The 21,695-nt window shown below is 40.8% G+C and overlaps 1 protein-coding gene across 1 annotated transcript in view; it reads left to right on the plus strand.

Annotated features, from left to right (window-relative positions):
- The window catches only part of GRIA3 (glutamate ionotropic receptor AMPA type subunit 3), a 225,184-nt gene that overhangs the window by 62,587 nt on the left and 140,902 nt on the right, over positions 1 to 21,695 (plus strand). Inside the window, exons 4-5 of the mRNA XM_037028078.1 lie at positions 16,329 to 16,490; positions 20,957 to 21,124. Coding sequence (XP_036883973.1) covers positions 16,329 to 16,490; positions 20,957 to 21,124 — 330 coding nt within the window. The remainder of the gene's footprint in view (positions 1 to 16,328; positions 16,491 to 20,956; positions 21,125 to 21,695) is intronic.

The raw sequence follows: 21,695 nt of genomic DNA on the forward strand, positions 1-21,695 counted from the left end.
CTGAGTGGCAGGCCGTGCCGCGGGATGATTTCCCGGAGTAGTACTCGCGCTACTTCCTGGGCCTTTTCTGTGCGCGTGGGGAACGCTTCTACCCAGCCTGAAAAGGTGCATACTGGAACTAGGAGGTACTTGTACCCGCGGCTGGGTTTGAGTTCGGTGAAGTCGAGTTGGAGATCTTCAAAAGGCAGTGTGCCAGTATACTGGATGCCCTGGTGAGGAACCTTGGGTCCCTTAGTGTTATATTGCACACAGGTAGGGCAACAGGCTGTGATGGAGGTGCACAGGGTGTCGAAGGTGGGGATATATAGGAACTTACCAAGCAGCTGGCTTAGCTTAGTCTTTCCTAGGTCGGTTAGACTGTGGCAGTTCTGGACAATATTCCGGCCTTGACTCTGAGGTATGTATATCCTTCCATCTTTTAGTGTCCAAAGCCCCTCTGGTGTCTTCTGGGCTCGGACTTGACTCGCCCACCGGTCCTACTCTGGGCTATAATCACGCTGGGTTGGGGTAACTCCTAGTATTGGGTTGAGGGTGATTATAGGCTCTGGCATTTGCGCGCCGCCTCCTTTGCAGCCTGGTCAGTGAACTTGTTTCCTTCTATTTCTCTGGTGTGGCCCCGCTGGTGTCCACGGCAATGGAGTACAGCCACTTGGTTGGGGGCCTTTACCGCCTCAAGTAGCCTGAGTATTTCTTGTTTATTTTTTATCTCTTTTCCCTCCGTGGTCAAGAGCCCCCTTTCTCGGTAAATTGCCCTGTGGAAATGCAGGGTGGTGTAGGCATATTTGGAGTCAGTAAATATGTTGACCTTTCTGCCTTTACTTGGTTCTAGGGCTCGTATGAGGGCATATAATTCGGCCCTCTGGGCCAACCACCCGGCGGGTAGGGCCCTCGCCTCTATGACTGTGTCTTGGGTGGTGACTGCTTAGCCCACTCGGTGCTCTCCAGCCTCAGTCAAGTAGCTGCTCCCGTCAGTGTACAGAGTCGAATCCTCATGGGGTATAGGTTGGTCTTTCAGGTTGGGTCAGCTAGCATAGACTTGGTCTGTAATGGTCATGGTCTGGGGCCTGGTGCGCTGCGGGCAAATATGTGGCTGGGTTGATAGACCACACAGTCTTCAGGTGGACCCAGGGATTCCCTTGGAGCAGCCCCTGGTATTGAGCTAACCACAGATTGGATAGGTAGCGGTGCCCTGCCCCTTCTAATAGGCTATGGACAGCATGGGGCAAGTAGAGGTGTGTTTCCTGCCTGAAGGTTAACTTGTCCGCCTCTTGTAGCAGGACTGCCGCTGCCGCGACCGCTCTCAAACATGGCGGCCACCCCGCTGCAACATTGTCTAATTGCTTAGACAGGTATGCTACTGGCCTTTTCCAAGGTCCCTGATCTTGGGTTAGCACGCCTAGGGCTATTTTGCCGTTCTCGTGCACATAGAGCCAAAAAGGCTTCTCTAAGTCAGGCAGACCTAGGGCCGGTGTGCTAGTTAAGCAGTTTTTCATCTGCTGGAATGCCTCCTCCTGTTCAGGGGTCCAAGAAATGGATCAGAGTCCGGTCCTTTTGTGGCCTGGTACAACGGTTTGGCTATCTGGGCGTAGCCGGGTATCCTAAGGCGGCAGAAACCAGCAGCTCCTAAGAACCCTCTGAGTTGTCTCCGGTTTGTTGGGACCACCATTTGCCTGATGACTGGCTTTCTTTCTACCCCGAGGGCTCGCTGGCCCTGGCTAATCTGTAACCCTAGGTATTTGACAGTCTATTGGCAAAGTTGTGCCTTTTTCCGAGACACCCAGTATCCCCTGTCCTGCAATAACTGGAGTAAGGCGCCCGTGTGGACTCCGTAGTCTTCCTTCCCTCGCCCGGCCATTAGCAAGCCATCTATGTATTGGAGTAGAGTAACTTCAGGGTACTCATCCCTATACAGGCACAGGTCTTTTGCCAGGGCCTCACTGAATATGGTGGGTGAGTTCTTGAACCCCTGTGGCAGTCTTGTCCAAGTTAACTAGGACTTTTCTCCAGACACTGGGTCCTCCCACTCGAAGGCGAAAATGGCCTGTGACTGTGGGGCCAGTGGGATACAGAAGAAGGCATCTTTCAGGTCTAGGCAGGTGAAGTGAGTGGCTGTCGGCAGCAACTGCCCCAACAAGGTATATGGATTTGGGACTACAGGGTGCAGCGTGACTGTGGCTTGATTGACCACCCGTAAGTCCTGTACTGGCCTATAGCCAGACCCATCTGGCTTTCTCACAGGGAGCAATGGGGTGTTCCACGGTGACTGGCAAGGGACTAGGATCCCTGCTTCCAGATGTTTATTGATTATTGGAGCTATGCCATGCCGGGCATCTTTTGGTATCAGGTATTGTTTTATGCACCTCGGGGTTGCTCCAATTATGAGTTCTACTAATATGTGCTCCCGCCCCTTGGCCAGTCCTGGCGGGTTGTCCTCTGCCCAGAGTCCAGAGTAGGCTGCCCAAAGTGGGTCCTGGACTGGCCCCTCGTCTTTCTGGTGGAATCTATATTTTTCTTCCCTCAGTATTACCAGGGCAATGGTCCGAGGTGTGGGCAGGTCCAGGGAGGCCCCCCCAGGTCAGAAAGTAACTCGTGCCGCCAGTTTGGTTAGAATGTCCCTCCCCAACAGGGAAATTGGGCAGTCTGGCAAGTACAGGAACTCATGGGTAATCCGGTGGCCTCCCAGTTCGACCTTCCGTGACTGGCAAAATCTTTGTGGGCTGGCCAAGAGGCCAGTGGCCCCCTGCACTAAGACTTCTTTTCCAATGAGGGGTCCTACCGGGGCGGTGACTACCAAGTGTTCCTCCCCAGTGTCTACCATGAAGTCTATGTCTTGGCCCCCGACTTTTACTCTGACCATGGGCTCCTGGGGACCGAGTGTGATGGAGCCCGGTCACCCTCAATCTTGGCTGAACCCTGCAAGGGCGAATACGTTGGGGGCTGGTGCCGGCGGGACTGCCCCACTCTTAGATGACTCCTCCCGCTGCTTTCGGGCTGGACAATCTCGTTTCCAATGCCCCCGCTCTTTGCAATAAGCACACTGATCTTTTTCTACTTTGAAATGTCCCTTCTTTTCGCCTGGTCTGATTTTTGATGCTGTCGGGGCCGGTTTTCCTAGTGCGGCGGCTAAGAGGGTGGCCTGTAATTTGTGGTCTTCTAAGCGGGCGGCCGCCGCAGCTTCGTCTCTGTTTTCATATACTTTGTTGGCTACTGCCAAGAATTGGTTCAGAGTCATGCCTGCGAAGCCTTCTAATTTCTGAAGCTTCTTTCTAATGTCTGAAGCCAACTGAGAGACGAAGGCCATGGTTACCATACACTTGTTCTCAGCCACCTGTGGGTCAAAAGGTGTATAAACCCGGTAGGCCTCCATTAGGCGCTCTAGAAAGTCCCCGGGGTACTCGTCTCCCTTCTGAATTATGGTGGCTACTTTAGCCATGTTGGTGGGTTTTCTGGCCGCCGCTTTTACCCCCTGTAGTAGAGAGTGATCTAGCAGAAGCAACTTGCAGAAGCAAGTTACAGAAGCAGATGCAGAAGTTAGATTACTTTGTGGCATTCTTAGGCTAGTGGGAGGGGGCTTTTTCCCTATCATTAGCAACACTAAAATTTAAAAAATATACGATTACTGAAAAAAAAGTTTTAAAAAAATTTTTTAAAGTTTTTAAAAAGTTAAAAAAAAAAAACCCTTCTTGTTGGTTTCAAACTGTCCAATCCGGTTTTTCTGGTTTCGGCAGGACTTCTCTGTGGGCTGGGTTGGAGGCCCAGGCGCATCCCCGTGGGCCAGCCAGGCTACCAGACTGGAGTACGGGCGCCCGCCCACCCGACAGGCTGCCTGGGTCCCAAGGGATCTGGTACTGGTCCTTCCCAGTCCTGTGGCTGGGTGAGAAGTAAGTCAACCTGGCTTCACAGAAGAACACACCTCCGTCCACTTTCCAATAAAAACTACTCCAGAAAGCCTGCCTCTCAGCCCAGCCCCATCCCCATCCCAACTGGTTAGGACAATGCTCCTCTCAAATTTCCTGGGCTGGCGGGCTGGTGGGCTGGAGACCACAGAGATCGCAACTGAACATGGCCCCCTGTCCTGCCACCCTCCCTGAAAACCTAGGCAGACAGGTCTCTGCCATCCAGCCCTGCCTAGATGGGGAGGAACGGAGCCAGCCCTCTTCCAAGGACCCGGCAGCCAGCCCGAGGCTCCACTGGGTGCCTGGCTCCCGAAGAGTCCTCCATGACACTGGCTGCAGATGGAAGCCTCTACATCCCTAACGTGGTGGCGGCTCCGAGATGTCATGGGCTGGCCGAGGGCAGCCGGCCCTGCTGCTGCTGCTTTTGTCTTTACTCACAGGTGCCGGGCTCCCAATGAGTCCTCTGTGGCAGAGGCCCTGACACTGGCGGGAGATGGAAGCCTCTGGGCCCTGAAAGCTGCATCAGCAGCAGCTCCAAGGCCCTTAGGCGCCAGTCGAGGGCTGCTGGTCCCGCTGCTGCTGCTCCCGCTGCTGCTGCTCCCGCTGCTGCCGCTTTTGACTTTACTCTGGGGTGCCTGGCTCCCGATGAGTCCTCTGTGGCAGACACCGCTGTTGCTGGGCGCAGACAGAAGCCTCTGGGCCCCGACAGCTGAGGCAGCCGCCCTTGACTTTACTCACAGGTACCAGGCTCCTGATGAGTCCTCCGTGGCAGACACCCCTGTCCCTGGGCGCAGACAAAAGCCTCTGGGCCCTGACCATGGAGGCAGCCACAGCTCAGGACCGTTATGTGCCGGCCGAGGGCTGCCGCCAACATTACTCACATCCCTGAGACCCCAATGACCTGTGGCTGTCTGGTCCATCACTATCTCTGGTCTCTTATCTTCATAAATGCTGGGGAATTGTTCATTGGGGAATTAATTGCGCCGTTCCTCAGTAGTTCTGCCAGGATTTTCTCCCAGGGGTACGAGAACTGGAGTCGCTCCATCCTACTCCACCGCCATTTTCTTGTCGACACTCTTCTCTGATTTTCATCATTTCCTTCTTTCTACTCACTTTGTCCTTTTTTAAGTTCCTTTAAGTGTAAACTTAGATTGTTTATTTGTGCTTTTTCTTGTTTGTTTTGCAATAAGCCTATAATGCTTTGCATTTCCCTCTTAGGATTGGTATCCCAGTGTCCCACAGATTTTGGGTTGTTCCATCCTCATTTTCATTTGTTTCAAGATATCTTTTGACTTCTTACTTCATCTCATTGTTGACCCATTCGTTGTTTAACAACATGTTGTCTAGCTTCCATGTCATATGCATGTTTTTCATTGCTCTTCTTGTGATTGATTTCCAGTTTCATAGCATTGTAGACAGAGAATATGTTTAATATTATTTCAATCTTCTTAAATTTATAGAGACTTGTTTGTGTCCTAACATGTGGTCTATCCTAAAAATCATTCCATGTGCTTTTGAAAAATGTGTATATTCTGCTACTTTGGGATGAAATGCTCTGAAAATATCAATTAAGCCCATTTGATCTAGTGTGTATTTAAGGCTGCTGTCTCCTTGTTGATTTTCTGTCTGGAAGATCCATCTATTGAAGTCAGTGGGGTGTTAAAATCCCCAACTATGACTGTATTTCTGTCAATCTCTCCCTTTATGTCCATCAAGATTTGCTTCACATATTTAGGTGCTCTTATGCTGGCTATGTAAATGTCGACTAGAGTTATATCCTTTTGTTGGATTGTTCCCTTTATCATTATGTAGTGTCCTTCTTTGTCTCTTACTATAGCCTTGATTTTAAAAGTCTATTTTGTTGGATATAAGTACTGCTACCCCAGCTTATTTTTCCCTTCTATTTGCATGAAATATCTTTTTCTATACCTTTACTTTTAGACTGTGTTTATCTTTTGATCTAAAATGGGTCTCTGGAGTCAGCCTATATATATAGGTCTTATTTTCTTATCCATTCAGGTACCCTATATATTATGGTTGGAGCATTTAAGCCATTTACATTTAAGGCGATTATTGATAGATATGCTTTTAGCACCATTTTATTATTAGAATATTTTGTCTGTTTTTTTTTTCTATTTCTTCATCTTCTAGAAGCAAGCCTTTTAACATTTGTTGCTGTAATGATTTGGTGTTAACAAACTGCTTTGGCTTTTTCTTGTCAGGGAAGCTCCTTATTTCTCCTTCAATTTTAAATGATGGCCTTGTTAAGTAAAGTAGCCTTGGTTGTAAGTCCTTGCTTTTCATCACCTTGAATATTTCATGTCACTCCCTTCTGTCCTGAAATGTTTCTGTTGAGAAATCAGATGAGTCTAATTGGTACTCCTTTGTATGTAACTACTTGCATTTCCCTTGCAGCTTTTAGGATGCTCTCCTTGTGTTTAAGCCTTGTCATTTTAATTATGATGTGTCTCAGTGTAGGTCTCTTTGGGCCCCACTTGTTTAGGACTCTCTGAGCTTTCTGGACTTAGGTGATGTTTTCCTTCATAAGATTAGGGAAGGTTTTGGTCATTGTTTCTTCATATAGTTTGATCCTTTGCTTGCTTTCTTCTCCTGGTATTCACATGATGTGAATGTTGTTCCAGTTCATGTTGTCCAAAATGTTTCTTAAGCTCTCCTCATTTTGTAGAATTCTTTTTTTTCTCTGATCTACATAGTGTTTTTTTCTATCTTGTCTTCCAAATCACTAATGTGATACTCTGCCTCATCTAACCTACTGTTTATTCCTTCCAGTGTATTATTTATTTCAGATATTGCATTCTTTATTTTGGACTGGCCCTTTTTTATGGTTTCTATGTCTTTTTTATGTTGTTGAGTATCCTTATAATCATCACTCTAAATTCTCTGTCTGATAAATTGATTGCCTCCATGTCATCCAGCTCTTCTTCTAGAGTATTCTCTTGTTCTTTCATTTGGGGTTTCTTTCTTTGTCTTCCCATTTTGGCTGCTCCTTTGTATTTGTTTCTATATATTATGTAGGTTTGCAAAAAGTCTAGTATAGGCGTTTGTCAGATGGTGTTTGTGAGTGGCCCGTGTCAACTTGATGGGAACTATCAGTGATCCATAGTGTGTGGCTCACTCTGACAGTCCTGTGTGTGTGCAAAAAAAATCAAACTGCACATCAGGACCAGCCTTTATCAGCACCAGGCCTTGGGGAGTGTGAACTGAAGTCTCACAGAGCTCCTAGAGATCCACATCAGTTGTTAAGCTGATTAGTGATTATAGCCCCAAGCTGAAATCAGATGCCAGGCTTAAGCTCCACAGGATGGGGAAGTTAGTCCTGTGGGCAAGGCTATTGCTTCCCTCCTTGCATTTGGAGAGGAGTGCTCTGCTTGAGAAGGACGGCTCCTGCAGTATGGGGAATGACTCAGCATAGAAATCCTGACTACTGTTCCCTCAGTTCTCTCCCCAGAGCTACAAACCCCAGGCTGTCCTCAAGCATCTCTAGTACACTGTGCCCTCCTTTGCTGGCACACAGGTTAAGTGGCTGCAAATGAAATTTTGTGCACCGAGCCTTTAAAGAGGTTCTCTGCATCTCCAGCCATTTCTCCCTGACAGAAACCCTGCCACTTTTTATAGCTAGGTATTATCTGTGTTCCTTTCTGGCTCTGGTGACATAGGCTGGGGAGCCCAGCTTGGGGTTCAGATCCCATACTTCCCAGGGGGAATCCCCCAGCTGCTGAAGTATTCCTATAGCACTTCACTAGCCACCCATGGTAGTCCAGCCCTCCTTCTTGCACCTCATGCACACTGCCTACCAGTCATGTTATGGTGAAGTGACTTCTTCCATCTGTCTGTGAGTATAAGGCTCTTCTCCAGCTACTGTTCAGTTAGTTATTCCAGATGATTTCTCTACAATCTAGTTATAATTCCAGTTTGATCCTTGGAGGAGGTTAGTGTAGCTTCCACATACTCCCCTGCCATCTTCAATCCTCCACACACACTTTGGGTAATACTACTTGGAAAGTCTTCCTAGTGAGTTATATTTTCTCTATGCCCACATATATACCCAATGTCTTATCCACTCTATTGCAACAAAAACAGAAGATGTTCTTAATAACCTTATAATCATATTGGACAAAACAAACTTACACAGATTATAATAGTTAGCATGGTGATATAACAGCTTCTGTGACTGGGGATAACAAGAAGGTAGCATTTGGGAGATACAAAACTCTGGATAGCATTGCCAGAGAAGGTCTTTTAGAGAAGGTAAATTTGCAACAATGATCTGAATGGTGAGAAAGATCCAGTTATGTGAAGAATCAGGGAACGTTCATGAAATGCATGGGAAACACTATAACCAAGGCAAAAGAAAATCCCAATAACTTCTCTGAACTTTCAGAAGGCAATTTTGACTAGAATAGAGTGAGTGACAAGATTCAGGTTATGTAATGGTGTAGCAGCCCTGCTAGAGGAATTTTAGCTTTGTTCAACAGCAACAGAAAGTCATTAAAGAATTTGACCCAGAGAAGGCACATGATCTGATTTTTTATTTAAATAAGTGTCTAATAGATGGATCTTATGGTATTAAGTTATACCTCATTATATATATTGTTAATAAAAAAGAGATCAGTGGCTACTTTTTCTACTAATAGCACTTATATCAATTTGCAATTATTTATATATTCATACAAATAACTCTCACTGAACTAAAGTGCCATGAGTTCAGGAACCAAGTTTGATATGATTCACCACTGAGCCAACAGATAGCACTTAAGAGGGTTCAAAGTATATTTGCTGATTAGATTAGAGAATAAAACAGTAAATGAACAGTACAAGCAGCCTGTAATCAAGTACTAATTTATATGGTGCAATCTTCAACCCTACATATTACACCTTCCCAGGAGGATGGACCTGCTTCTACAAAAAGATTTGTGTCTCTCATTAGCAACCTGATAACTTGAGTCACCACAATTACCATGCATTTCCCTATCAAAGTATCACCCAAATGAACAATTCAAATGGCACTAAAAGCAAAGCTAGCCTTCATACAAATTGTGAAATAGATACTTGTCCTTGGCAGCCTTCCAAATATCATTGTACTGTTTTTATCTCCCCTTTAGGCAAACCACCTTTCCCATTTCTCACCCATAATCTACCATCAACTCGATGAAAGTCACTCAACATATCTTGTCTGCTTTCCTCTCTGTACAAAGTGCACCCTGATAATAGTTTTGTATGAAGAAATTCTCCAAATAATATCTTTAAAATAAATACTCTGAAAGTAAGTCTTGAATATGCTTATTTCCAACTCTCAATTATCCATACTAAGCAATGAGGAGATAGACAACCTATCAGATGCAGAGTTCAAAACACTGGTAATCAGGATGCTCACAGAAATTATTGAGTTTGGTTGCAAAATTAAGGAAGAAGTGAAGGCTATACAAAGTGAAACATAGGAAAATATACAGAAAAACAGCAGTTAAGAGAAGGAAACTAGGGCTCAAATCAATGATTTGGAACAAAAGGAAGAAATAAACATCCAACTAGAATAGAATGAAGAAACAAGAATTCAAAACAAGGAGAGGCCAAGGAACCGCTGAGAAAACTTGAAACATTCCAACATCTGAATCATAGGGGTGCCATAAGGAGAAGAGGAAGAGCAAGAAATTGAAAGCTTATTTAAACAAATATTGAAGGAAAACTTCCCCACTGGTGAAGGAACTAGGCATGCAATTCCAGGATGCTCAGAGAGTCCCAAAGAAGTTGGACCCAAGGAGAAACACACCAAGTCACATCATAATTACATTAGCCAAGATGAAAATGAAGGAGAGAATCCCAGAAGCAGCAAGAGATAAGAGGACAGTCACCTACAAAGGAGTTCCCATAAGAATATCAGCCTATTTATCAAAAGAAACCTTACAGGCAAGAAGAGGCTGACAAGAAGTATTTGAACTCATGAAAGGGAAGGGCCTGCATCCAAGATTGCTCTAGCCAGCAAAGCTATTATTTAGAATAGAGGGGCAGATAAAGTGCTTCCCAGACAATGTAAAGTTAAAGGAATTCATCACCGCCAAGCCATAATTTTATGAAATGTTAAAGGGACTTATCTTAGAAAAAGGTAAAAAACTATGAACAATAAAATGACAACAAACTCACAAGTGTCAACAACTGAACCTAAAAAACAAAAACTAAAACTAAGAAAACAACTAGAACAGGAACAGAACCACAGCAATGGAAATTACATGGGGGGAGGGGGTACAGTGGGAAGGGGAGGGGCAAATGGGGGAAAATGGTACAGGGACTAAGAAGCATAACTGGTAGGCACAAAATAGACAGGGGGAGGTTAAGAATAGTAGAGAAAATAGAGAAGCTGAAGAACTTATATGTACAACCCATGGACATGAACTAAGGGGGATGATGCTGGAAGGTGGTGGGGTGCAGGGTGGAGGGGTACAAAGGGGAGAAAGATTGGGACAACTATAATGGCATAATCAATAAAAAGCACTTTTAAAGAAAGGCAGATGTGAGATTTCTGGGATATTTTCTCTCTCCCACCATTTTTTTAAATTCACCATTGCCATTTTAACAGGCTCTGAGTATTAGAGCACGGAGTGTGATGCTTATCAAACAGGAGTGTGATGCTTATCAAAGTGTGAGTGGCACAAGAGATATTGCTTCCTAGTACATACTGTGGCCATTGATCTTAGAGACCAGGATGGTGGCAAAAGAATTCTTAACCCCCTTCTTTCAAGGAAGGGAGCTCCACTTTTCCAGCCCACCCAGGCTTTTAAGACATGGGAGAGCACCAGAGAGCCCTCTCTTTACCTCTACCAGCAGGCAGGTGGAAACTTGGTCAATGTTCTTATATAATACTTGTTAATTGACAAATATGGTTTAGCACAGTAAATAAATTAAAGCCACGTGTTAATTTTGTCCTTGGAAACAAGACTATCCATCAGGGAGATGCAAATTAAAACCACAATGAGATACCACTGCACACCAGTCAGAATAACCATCATAAACAAATTAACAAACAACAAGTGCTGGTATGGTTATGAGCAAAGGGAACCCTAGTTCACTGTTGGTGGGAATGCAGACTGGTGCAGCCACTGTGGAAAACAGTCTTGAATTTCCTCATAAAACTAAAAATGGAAGTGCCTTTTGACCTAGCAATTCCACTGCTGGAATTATACCCTAAGAACCCTGAAGCACCAATTCAAAAGAACCTATGAACTCCAATGTTCATAGCAGCATTATTTACAATAGCCAAGTGCTGGAAGCAACCTAGGTGCCCACCGGTAAATGAGAAGATAAAAAAACTATGGTACATTTACACAATGGAATACTATGCAACTGAAAGAAAGAAGGACCTCCTACCTTTCACAACAGTGTGGATGGATCTGGAAAGTATTATGCTAAGTGAAATAAGCCAGGTGGTGAAAGACAAACACCATATAATCTCACTCATAAGTGGAACCTAATCAACAAAACAAGCACACAAAATAACCAGAGACATGGAAAGAAAGAATAAACTGACAGTAACCAGAGGGGAGTGGGGAGGCTGATAATGGGGGAAAGAAGAGGAAGACTCGTCAAGGAACATGTAGACAGGACAGATGGAGAAAGCTAAAAGTGGGTAGGAATGAGGGTGGGAGGTGGGGATGGCTGGGATCAGGAGCAGTGGTGGGGGAAAAATGGAGACAACTGTATTTGAACAATTAAAAAAAAACAGAAAAATATGAAAGAAGTTTTGTCTTTGGGTCTTTATTTGTATATATGTTTAGAGGATGGGAGTGGAGAGTTGGGTAATAGTTAGGCTTAAGCCCCCAATGAAGCTTCAGCTAGGTTTTATACACAAGGGAGCCTCTCTAACTGATTACAGTGCAAGTAGAGAAAATGGGAGAAAACACCAAGTCTTAGTTTCTTTCATGAAAGAAGCCTTTGGGTGAATACTTATCCTAACAAGTTAATGTTAATATTAAAAATACTTTATGCTCTGACCGGATAGTTCAGTTGGTTGGAACATCATCCTGTACACCATAAGGTTACAGGTTTGATTCCCTGTCAGGGCACATGCCTAGGTTTTAGGGTGAATCCCAGGTCAGGGCATTTACGGGAGACAATTGATCAGTGTTTCTTTCACATCTCTCTCTCTCTCTCTCTCTCTCTCTCTCTCAAATCAGTTTACAAAAGCATATCCTTGGGTAATGAGGATTAAAAAACTAATAAATAAATATTCTATGGTTATTCATTCCAATGATTCTCAGTGATGTAAACTATTTGGCTTATTTTCCAGTCTCCATTGACCCATATCCCACTTATAAAAGGAAGAAGGGAGCTGTGAGTAATAATTTAAAAAGTTGGTTTACTAGCAAAGTTTTCTAAGGCTAATTTGGTTGTCCATGTTAAAGAAATGTAAAATTAAAAGCTGGGTTAGGAGTGATGACTAGAGAAGCATACATTCATCAGGTTATATACTTAAAGATAGATATACTTTCCCTTTTTAATTAAGTATATTTCATTGATTATGATATTATAGTTGTCCCATTTCTCTCTTTGCCCCTTTCCACCCTGTACCCCCTCCCACCATCATTCCCCTACCTTAGTTTATGTCGATGGGTCATATATATAAGTTCTTTGGCTTTTTCATTTCCTATGCTGTTCTTAACCTACTCCTGTCTATTTTGTACCTAACATTTATGCTTCTTATTCCCTCTACCTTTTCCCCCATTCTCTCCCTTTCCCCTCATTGCTTATAATCCTCTATGTGATCTCTATTTCTATGATTCTGTTCCCATTCTAGTTGTTTGCTTAGTTCAGGGTTGTTTTTTTTTTTAGTTCAGTTGTTGATAGTTGTGAGTTTGTTGTCATTTCACTGTTCAACTGTTCATAGTTTTGATCATGTTATTTTTCTTAAATAAGTCCCTTTAACATTTCCTGAAATAATGGCTTCGTGGTGATAAACTCCTTTAAATTTACCTTATCTGGGAAGCACTTTATCTGCCCTTCCATTCTAAATGATAGCTTTGCTAGATAGAGTAATCTTGGATGTAGGTTCTTGCTTTTTATCACATCAAATACTTCTTGTTAGCCCCTTCTTGCCTGTAAGGTTTCTTTTGAGAAATAAGCTGATAGTCTTATGGGAATGCCTTCATAAATGAGTGTCTTCTTTTCTTTTGCTTGCTGCTTTTAATATTTTTTCTTTGTCTTTAACCTTTGGCATTTTAATTATGATGTCTTTTGGTGTGTCCTATTTTGGATCCAATTTGTTTGGGATTGTCTGAGCTTCCTGGACTTGTATGTCTATTATGTTCACCAAATTGGGGATACATTCTTTCATTATTTTTTCAAATAACTTTTCATTTCTTGCTCTTCCTTTTCTCCTTCTGGCATCCCTATGATTTGGACGTTGGTACACTTAAACTTGTCCCAGAGATTCCTAAGTCTCTCCTCATTTCTTTTTTTTTTCAAAGCTAGTGAATGTCTTTTTTTTAAGATTTTATTTATTTATCTTAGAGGGGAAGGGAAGGAGAGAAAGAGAGATAGTAATATCAATGTATGGTTACCTCTCATTCGTCCCCTGCTGGGACCCGGGACCTGGGAACTGGCCTGCAACCCAGGCATGTGCCCTGACTGGGAATCGAACCGTGATTGTGTGGTTCGCAGGCCCATGCTCAATCCATTGAGCTACACCAGCCAGGGCTCTCCTCATTTCTTAAAAATTCTTGTTTCTTCTTTCTGTTCCAAGAGATTGTTTATTTCTTCATTTTGTTACAAAATCATTGATTTGAATCCTAGCTTCCTTCCCTTCACTGTTGGTTCTCTGTATATTTTTTATAGCCTTCATTTCTTCCTTTATTTTGTGGCTGTACTCCATCATTTCTCTGAGCATCCTGATTACTAGTGTTTTGAACTCTGCATCTTATAGGTTGACTATTTCTGTGTTACTCAGTTCTTTTTCTGGAGTTTTGATCTGTTCTTTCATTTGGGACATATTTCTTTGTCTCCTGTATTTGGCAGCCTCCTTATGTTTCTGTGTATTAGGTAGAGCTGCTTTGATTCCCCATATGCTTTTCTATATGATTATTATACTTCAATAAAAACTTACTGCCCTGACTGGTGTAGCTCAGTAGATTGAGCGCAGGCCTGTGAACCAAAGGACTGTGATTCGATTTCCAGTTAGGGCTCATGCCTGGGTTGCAGGCTAGTTCCCAGCAGGGGACCCACGAGAGGCAACCATACATTGATATTTCTCTCCTTCTCTCCTTCCCTTCCACTCTAAAGTTAAATAAATAAAATCTAAAAAAAACTTATAAGGCAGAAAAGAAAAACTTTAGAGAACTAATAGAAATTTTTGAGTAGTGGTGGTATGCATTTATCAAAATTTATTGAGTAGTACATGTCCAATGGGTAAGTGATATCTCATTGTGGTTTGCATTTCCCACAATGAGATATCACCTCACACCAGTCAGAATGGCTATCATTAAAAATAAGCAAACAGTAAGTTTGTTTATGAGGATGTGGGAAATAGGGAACCCTACTGCACTGTTAGTGGGAGTGCAGATTGATGTAGCCACTATGGACAGCAGTATGGAGTTACCTCAAAAAATTAAAAATGGAATTGCCTTATGACCCAGTGATTCCACTTTTGGGAATTTATCTGAAGAAACTCGAAACACTAATTTGAAAGAATGTATGCACCCCTATGTTTATTGCAGCATTATTTACAATAGCAAAGAACTGGAAGCAACCTAAGTGTATACCAATAGACAAATGGATAAAGTTGTGATATTATACATACATGCGCACACAATGGAATACTACTCAGCCATAACAAATAGTGAAATCTTGCCATTTGCAACAACATGGATGGACCTAGAGGACATTATGCTAAATGAAATAAGTAAGACAGAGAAAGACAAATACCATATGATTCACTACATGTGGAATTTAAAAAACAAAATAAACAATGAAAATAGAAGTAAGGTCATAGATATAGAAAACAAGTTGATTGTTTTCAGATGAGGGTGGGGGTTTAAGGGGTGGGTAAAAAGGGGAAAGAAATTAAGAAGTACAAATTAGCAGTTACAAAATAATCATGGACATGTAAAGTACAGCATAAAGAATATAGTCAATGATATTGTAATAACAGTGTGCGGTGCTAGATGTGTACTGGACTTATCAGGGGAAACACTTTGTAAGTTATATAAATGTTGAATCACTATGTTGCACACCTGATAATAATATAATATTGTATACCAACTGTAACTGAAAATAAAGAAAAAGAAAAAAAGATTTGTGCATTTTGTTGAGTGTAAATTTCACCTGAAAAAAAGAAAGAAAAGAAGGGAAAGAGGGAGGGAGAGAGAAAACTGAAAACAAACATTGAATTCTAGTTAATGACCTGCATGAAGAAGTCTTGGTGTGAAGTAAACTAATGTCTGCAACTTACTTTGAAATGCATCCAAGAAATTAAATGGATCAATAGATAAATAGAAAAATACTAGTTGTAAAATATAAGTTGTAACTACATGGGTATTCACTGTGTAATTCTTTCAAATTTTCTGTATATTTGAAAATCCTATACTAGAATGTTAGGGGGGAGAAAATCCTTTCTGAAGAAAGGAGAAAGAATTATCCTCATTTCTTTATGAATATACTGGCTTCAGCCCATTGAGACTAAAGTGCATCAGCAGCAACTAGCAAGAGATAAATATCCAGCAAGAGTAGTGCAATTACTGGGAGAGGTGTCCGAGAAGATAGCAATGTCCCATGGAACTGGTGGTGCCCAAGTGGAGATGACTTTGTGTAAACTTGAAGCAATTCCATCAAGATGCTGAGTTGGCAAAGACACTAGACTGTAACCAGAGCAAAAGAAGAAAAACATGTTGGATGCTATGAAGTATATCTCAAGATGTATTTATGGACAAATGTGAGACATAGTCTGGGGTTCATACATCATATACAACCAAACTATCAGTTTTTCTCTGGGATTTCTATTTTTAACGTTGTCCAGTTACATGAAGCATTGTATTTGTACTCAATGAAGAAACACTAAACACACAGGTAAATGAAGTAAATCAAAATATGTCCTTGAAGTTGGTACTAATGTTTGTTTTTGCCACAGCTACACTAAATAAAGACACAGACAATAAAATGGAAGAATGCATATTTTCTCTATCCTGTTTGTAGTTTCAGAGACATGGTACTCTAAGAACTAGTTCATATCCAGGGTTTCCTATCTATTTTTGTCATTGTTTTTATTGAGATATAACTGACATATAACACTGTGTCCAGGTTTTCTTCATTATTAAGGAGTGATCCTAGAGAGAGAACTTTCATTTCTCCCTTTACATTCTAATCAACAGATACTATAAGCAAAAACTCACAACCTTCTACAATCCTAATTTTCTTTCTATCTGTTTCTAGGGTTTTACTGATATTTTGCTAGAAAGAGTCATGCATGGGGGAGCCAACATTACAGGATTCCAGATTGTCAACAATGAAAACCCTATGGTTCAGCAGTTTATACAGCGCTGGGTGAGATTGGATGAAAGGGAATTCCCTGAAGCCAAGAATGCACCACTAAAGGTAATATTCCATGGCATGTAGACACCTTAGGCCAGATTTTGAAAGCATCTCAGTATGATCTTTATACATTTAAGGCCAACCTGTGATCAAATGGTCCTCCTTAAAAAGTGTTTTAAGGATGCTAACAGACAACTGCAAGTCATGGTGCTTCATTTGAAAACTAAACTCCAAATAAAAAAGCTATTGAGGAGGTCTTTTTAAAACCTGATGTTGGGAAATGTTAACTTAATTTTGTAATGAATTTCATTTGTAATATGCTCATAACAGTTTACAATATCATAAGACCCTGAGTCAAATAACAGGTGGGGGCACTGGGAATAGCTAAGGGAGATTGATAGTCTGAAACAGAAAATTAGATTATACATTATTTATGTGATTGTTTTGCATTAATACATTTCATGAATTTCAGCAAACCCACATGAATTAGGCTCTAATACAGAGTGTGTTGCCTATACATATATCGAAGAGAAATGTTTTCCTGCCTGCAAAAAAGTATCTTTAAAAATAATTAATTATCTAAGTTGCTCATTTTCATGAAATCAAGATAAGAATATCAAAAGGAGAAGGTCCTGCTTAAAGTGCACATTTTTCATGTGTATTCCTCTATGGCTAGAAATCCTATTATTGAAAAATCAGGAAATAAAACTGATAAGTTAGAGGAAAGTTATTCAGGTTACACAAAGGATCCTTAAAATGTATTTTTTTTTTCAGTAAGCATTTCTTCAGTGACTTCCCCCCCCCCGGAGCATTTATTTTTTTTATTATTTTTTTTATTTAACTTTTGTTCAAGTACAGTTTTCTTTCTTCAGTGCCTTTTTTCAAGTATGAAACTAAATTCTTCCTTCCGGATATAGTTAAAGTATATATGTACCATGGCTGTGGGATTCTTGTGATCAAGACAAGAGGTCAAAGTATAGTTTAGACCTTTCTCTAAAAAAAAAGTGTGGGGGGTGGTAATATTCTCTTTCCCATGGTTTCAAGATACCCATGTTCGCATCCTCCCTAGCAATAGAATAAGGGAGAACAATGGGGACACAGACCAGAGAAGAGGCATGTTCTGTATCACCTAGGCAGGTCTGCCCTGAATGGGTCATATCAAAACATAATACAAGTAGGACCTTACTTTATGTAGTTGATATGTTCTAAAAAGTTGAAGTTAAATGTATTTTTTGTTAATTTAAGTCACTCACTAATTAAGTGGTAATCTATGCTTTCGTGATTATAGTATATACATGCCAGATTTTTCTAGGACTGTCTTGCTTTAAAACCTTCTGCCCCACAGTCAGATCAGGTGTCCTCATGTTTTGGTAAGTATGGTCACAACCCCTGTGATGAATCTTCTGTAGTCAAATGTTTTTTAAAAGATTATTTTTTGTTGAGCTTTAGTTGACATATGTTAGTTTTAGGGATACAATATACTTATTTAATATATGTGTATATAATGAAATGATTACCAAGCACCTTAAGTTTAATTAACATCCATCACCACCATAGTTATATATTTTTCTTTTGATGGGACTTTTAAGATTAGTCTCTTAAGAACTTTCAAGAATTAGTCTCTTAACAAATTCACTATATGGTGAATATAGTATATTCACCATACTTTGCATTACATACCCCCAAATTATTTATCTTATAACTGAAAGTTTGTACCGTTTGACCTTCACAATTTCCCCCATCCACCCCCCCACCTCTGGCAACCACCAATCTGTTCCCTATTTTTATGAGTTCAGATTTTTTGTCTTTGTCTGAATTATTTCCCTTAGCATAGGTGCTCAGGGTCCATCCATGTTGTTACAAATGGAAGGATTTCTTTCTTTTTTAGGGTTCAATAATATTCCATTGTTTGTATGTTCTTTATCTATTCATCCACTGATGAACACTTAGGTTGTTTCCATGTCTTGGCTATCATAAATATTTCTGTGATAAATATGAGGGTGAAGAAATTTTTTTGAGATAGTGATTTCATTCCCTTCAGATAAATACCCAGAAGTAGGATTGCTGGTTCATATGGTAGTTCTGTTTTTAATTTTTTGAGGGCCCTCCATACTGTTTTCTATAGTGGCTGTACCAGTTTACATTGCTACCAACAATGCATGAGGGTTCCCTTTTGTCCACATTCCCACAAATAATTGTTATTTCTTGTGTTTTTGATAAGAGCCATGCTAACGGATATGAAGTGATATTCATTGTGGTTTTAATCTGCATTTCTCTGATGATTCAAATATTTCCTATGTACTAAATCCATCCACTATGATTAGATGAGCTTCTACAAATTTAGATTTTCATAAAACTGCCTATACACAGTTTTGCTATCCTTAGATTTAGTAGGTAATAGGTAGAGAAGAAATTTTTATTTATTCAATATTTTAAGGGTATCTGCAATATGTCAGCACTGTGTTAAGCACAAAAGTGGATGAAGGTAAAAGTATGAAAAGGCTACTAGAGTAGTTTATGCCTCTTCAGAGGTTGTACAAAAGACAGAGAAAACAATCTCAGCTTTGGATTATTCACTGATAACTCATGGTATATTTAAAGTTCTCTGAACCTGCTGAAAAGAACTGTTAAGGCTTATAAGTAAAAACTGTCAAATAACTTAAGAAAATAGAATATTTAAGTACATGCTTACATCTTTCGGATTACTTTTGTCTAGTACCAGTCATTAAGAAACCTTTCCCTACATCAATCAGACAAAAGCCCACTTTAAAAATGAGACACAATATTTTTATTAGGAAATACAATTGTCTAGAGATTAAAATCTTGGTGCTTAATTTATTCTATATTTTATGAATATTTCCTTTGGGAGCTTTTTTTTTACTTGCCCACACATTGGTAAGTAGAAGCTAAAAAGTAGAATATTAAATAGCTCTTTTGGCATGGCTTGGAAAGGCAGATGGGGAGAAAAAACACCACCACGTTGACTTTATGTAGTGCTAGGACTGGCAGACACAATGATAAAGAACATATGCCCCCTGTTATAGTCATACTTGATGATTTGCTACTAAAAGAATAGTGACGTGAAAAAAAGTCAGAAAAGGAAATTGGTAGTTAGAAAGATGACAATGTATTCACTCCCAAATTTATTTGGACACAGTATAGAGACAAGTGCCCCTAGAAGATTTTGCTTTATTTTAAGAAATTAAGAGAATTCTGCCCTGACTGGTGTGGCTCAATGGATTGAGCACTGGCCTGTGAACCAAAGAGTCACCAGTTCAATTCCCAGTCAGGGTGCATGCCTGGGTTGTGGGCCGGGTCCCCAGTAGGGATTACATGAGAGGGCATCACACATTGATGTTTCTCTCCCTCTATTTCTCCCTCCCTTCCCCTTTATCTAAAAACAAATAAATAAAATATATTTAATCAACAGAATTCTATATTCCTTAGTATTTGTCATCACCTATAAAACAAGGACCAGTTTATTTTAATCAAACATTGATTCATTTAATAAATAAGGCATCCATCATGTCAAATTACAGATAGTCCAATCTTTTGTTTTAAGTAACTGGCCTCAGCCCTAGTATACACATATCAATATATCCAAGGAATAGAAAGTAAGTGTTCTTGCTTGAAAGAAGTAGCATCGTGAAGTATTGCCTGTGAATTGTCAACATTATCAGATTTAAAACTCAGTAACAATTATAATTTTTTACAATCGAACACCAGCTTTGGTTTTTGCTCCTGCAGGAAACAAAAACTGATTTATTGCTGGCCAGAGGTCCCAGTTCACCAGAAATGTGGTCTAGACAGAGATGATTAATGTTTCCATCCAAATTAATTTCAAGCTAACTTAGCTATTTCCATTTTCCCATAAGTAAACACCAGATCTGAATTTTCTATTAGAAACAGCAATAGCCTAGTCTTGCTTTAGGATATGCTGTTTCATCTTCATTCTATATATGCCATCCTTCAACTTCACATGTTTTTCTTTCTTTATAAAGGATCTGGCCTTTTAGTAGTCACTCACTCAATATGAAACACAGTATAGAGAGCAAGAGAAAGACTCCCTTGAGCCATATGATCTTAGTAATCTTAACATGTGCATACATGTGGTAAGAAGCATTATTTTTTTTTAAACTTTTTTTTAATTTTTTATTTATTTATCTTTAGAGGGGAAGGAGAGAGGGAGAGAAACATCAATGTATGGTTGCCTTTCCTGCGTCCCCTGCTGGAAGTTGGCCTGCAGGGAACCAGCCTGCAACCCAGGCATGTGTCCTGACTGGGAATCGAACTGCGATCGTCTGGTTCGCAGGCCTGTGCTCAATCCACTGAGCTACACCAGCCAGGGCAAGCATTATTATTTTTAAATGAATTGAAGTCAGGCTTGCCCAGAGACATCTCTTGATTCAAATAATTAAGAAGATGATTGTGTAGAGGAGGAGGTAGAGAAGAATGAAAATGACAAGGAACAAGACAAGTTTTGAGGGATCATTTGTCATGGTATCTTGTTTTCTATACATCTATTTTAGTATACATCTGCATTGACACACGACGCAATATTGGTCATAGCAGAAGCTTTTCGCTATCTAAGAAGGCAGCGAGTGGATGTGTCCCGGAGAGGCAGTGCTGGAGACTGCTTGGCAAATCCTGCTGTGCCCTGGAGTCAAGGAATTGATATTGAGAGAGCTCTGAAAATGGTAATGACCACAGTGGATTATTGGGGTGGGGGCCTTATAAAGACACAAAAAATGATACTCAATTTTGACAAGATAAATGCTAAAAGGAATAGGATCAGAGTCTATAGAACATCAGACTGTGCAGAAAGATAACCATGGATATTTATTCACTAAAATCTAGAAATCTAAAGCTAGAAATTTCTTCCTTGAAGATTGAAAAATGGAAAATTTAGGGAAAATTAATATTTAGTTCTGCGCTACACCATAGATATTAAATCAACTCAGTACCACCAAAAGTTATGGACTGACATGGTAAATGGCTTTGAAAATTTCAAGCTTTCCAGAAATATGTTACTGATGGGTACTGAGATATTTTATAGGAATCTCATAACTTCAAGGTACACATTACAAAAAACAATAGCATCCTCTGGCTCACCAGACAAATTTTTAGCCTGGATAGACTTTGGAACTAAGTCAGTGTGATAGTATTTCTATTGTCAAAAGGAACCTTTATGATATTCGACATGGCAAAATGCAGGAACATGATATATTTCCAGGCCTACTTTAAAAGCTTTCCCCAATGCCCCAAAGA

The sequence above is a fragment of the Sturnira hondurensis genome, unplaced genomic scaffold (genome assembly GCF_014824575.4).
Source record: "Sturnira hondurensis isolate 20B ecotype Veracruz unplaced genomic scaffold, ASM1482457v3 Scaffold0019538, whole genome shotgun sequence".
NCBI lineage: Eukaryota > Metazoa > Chordata > Mammalia > Chiroptera > Phyllostomidae > Sturnira > Sturnira hondurensis.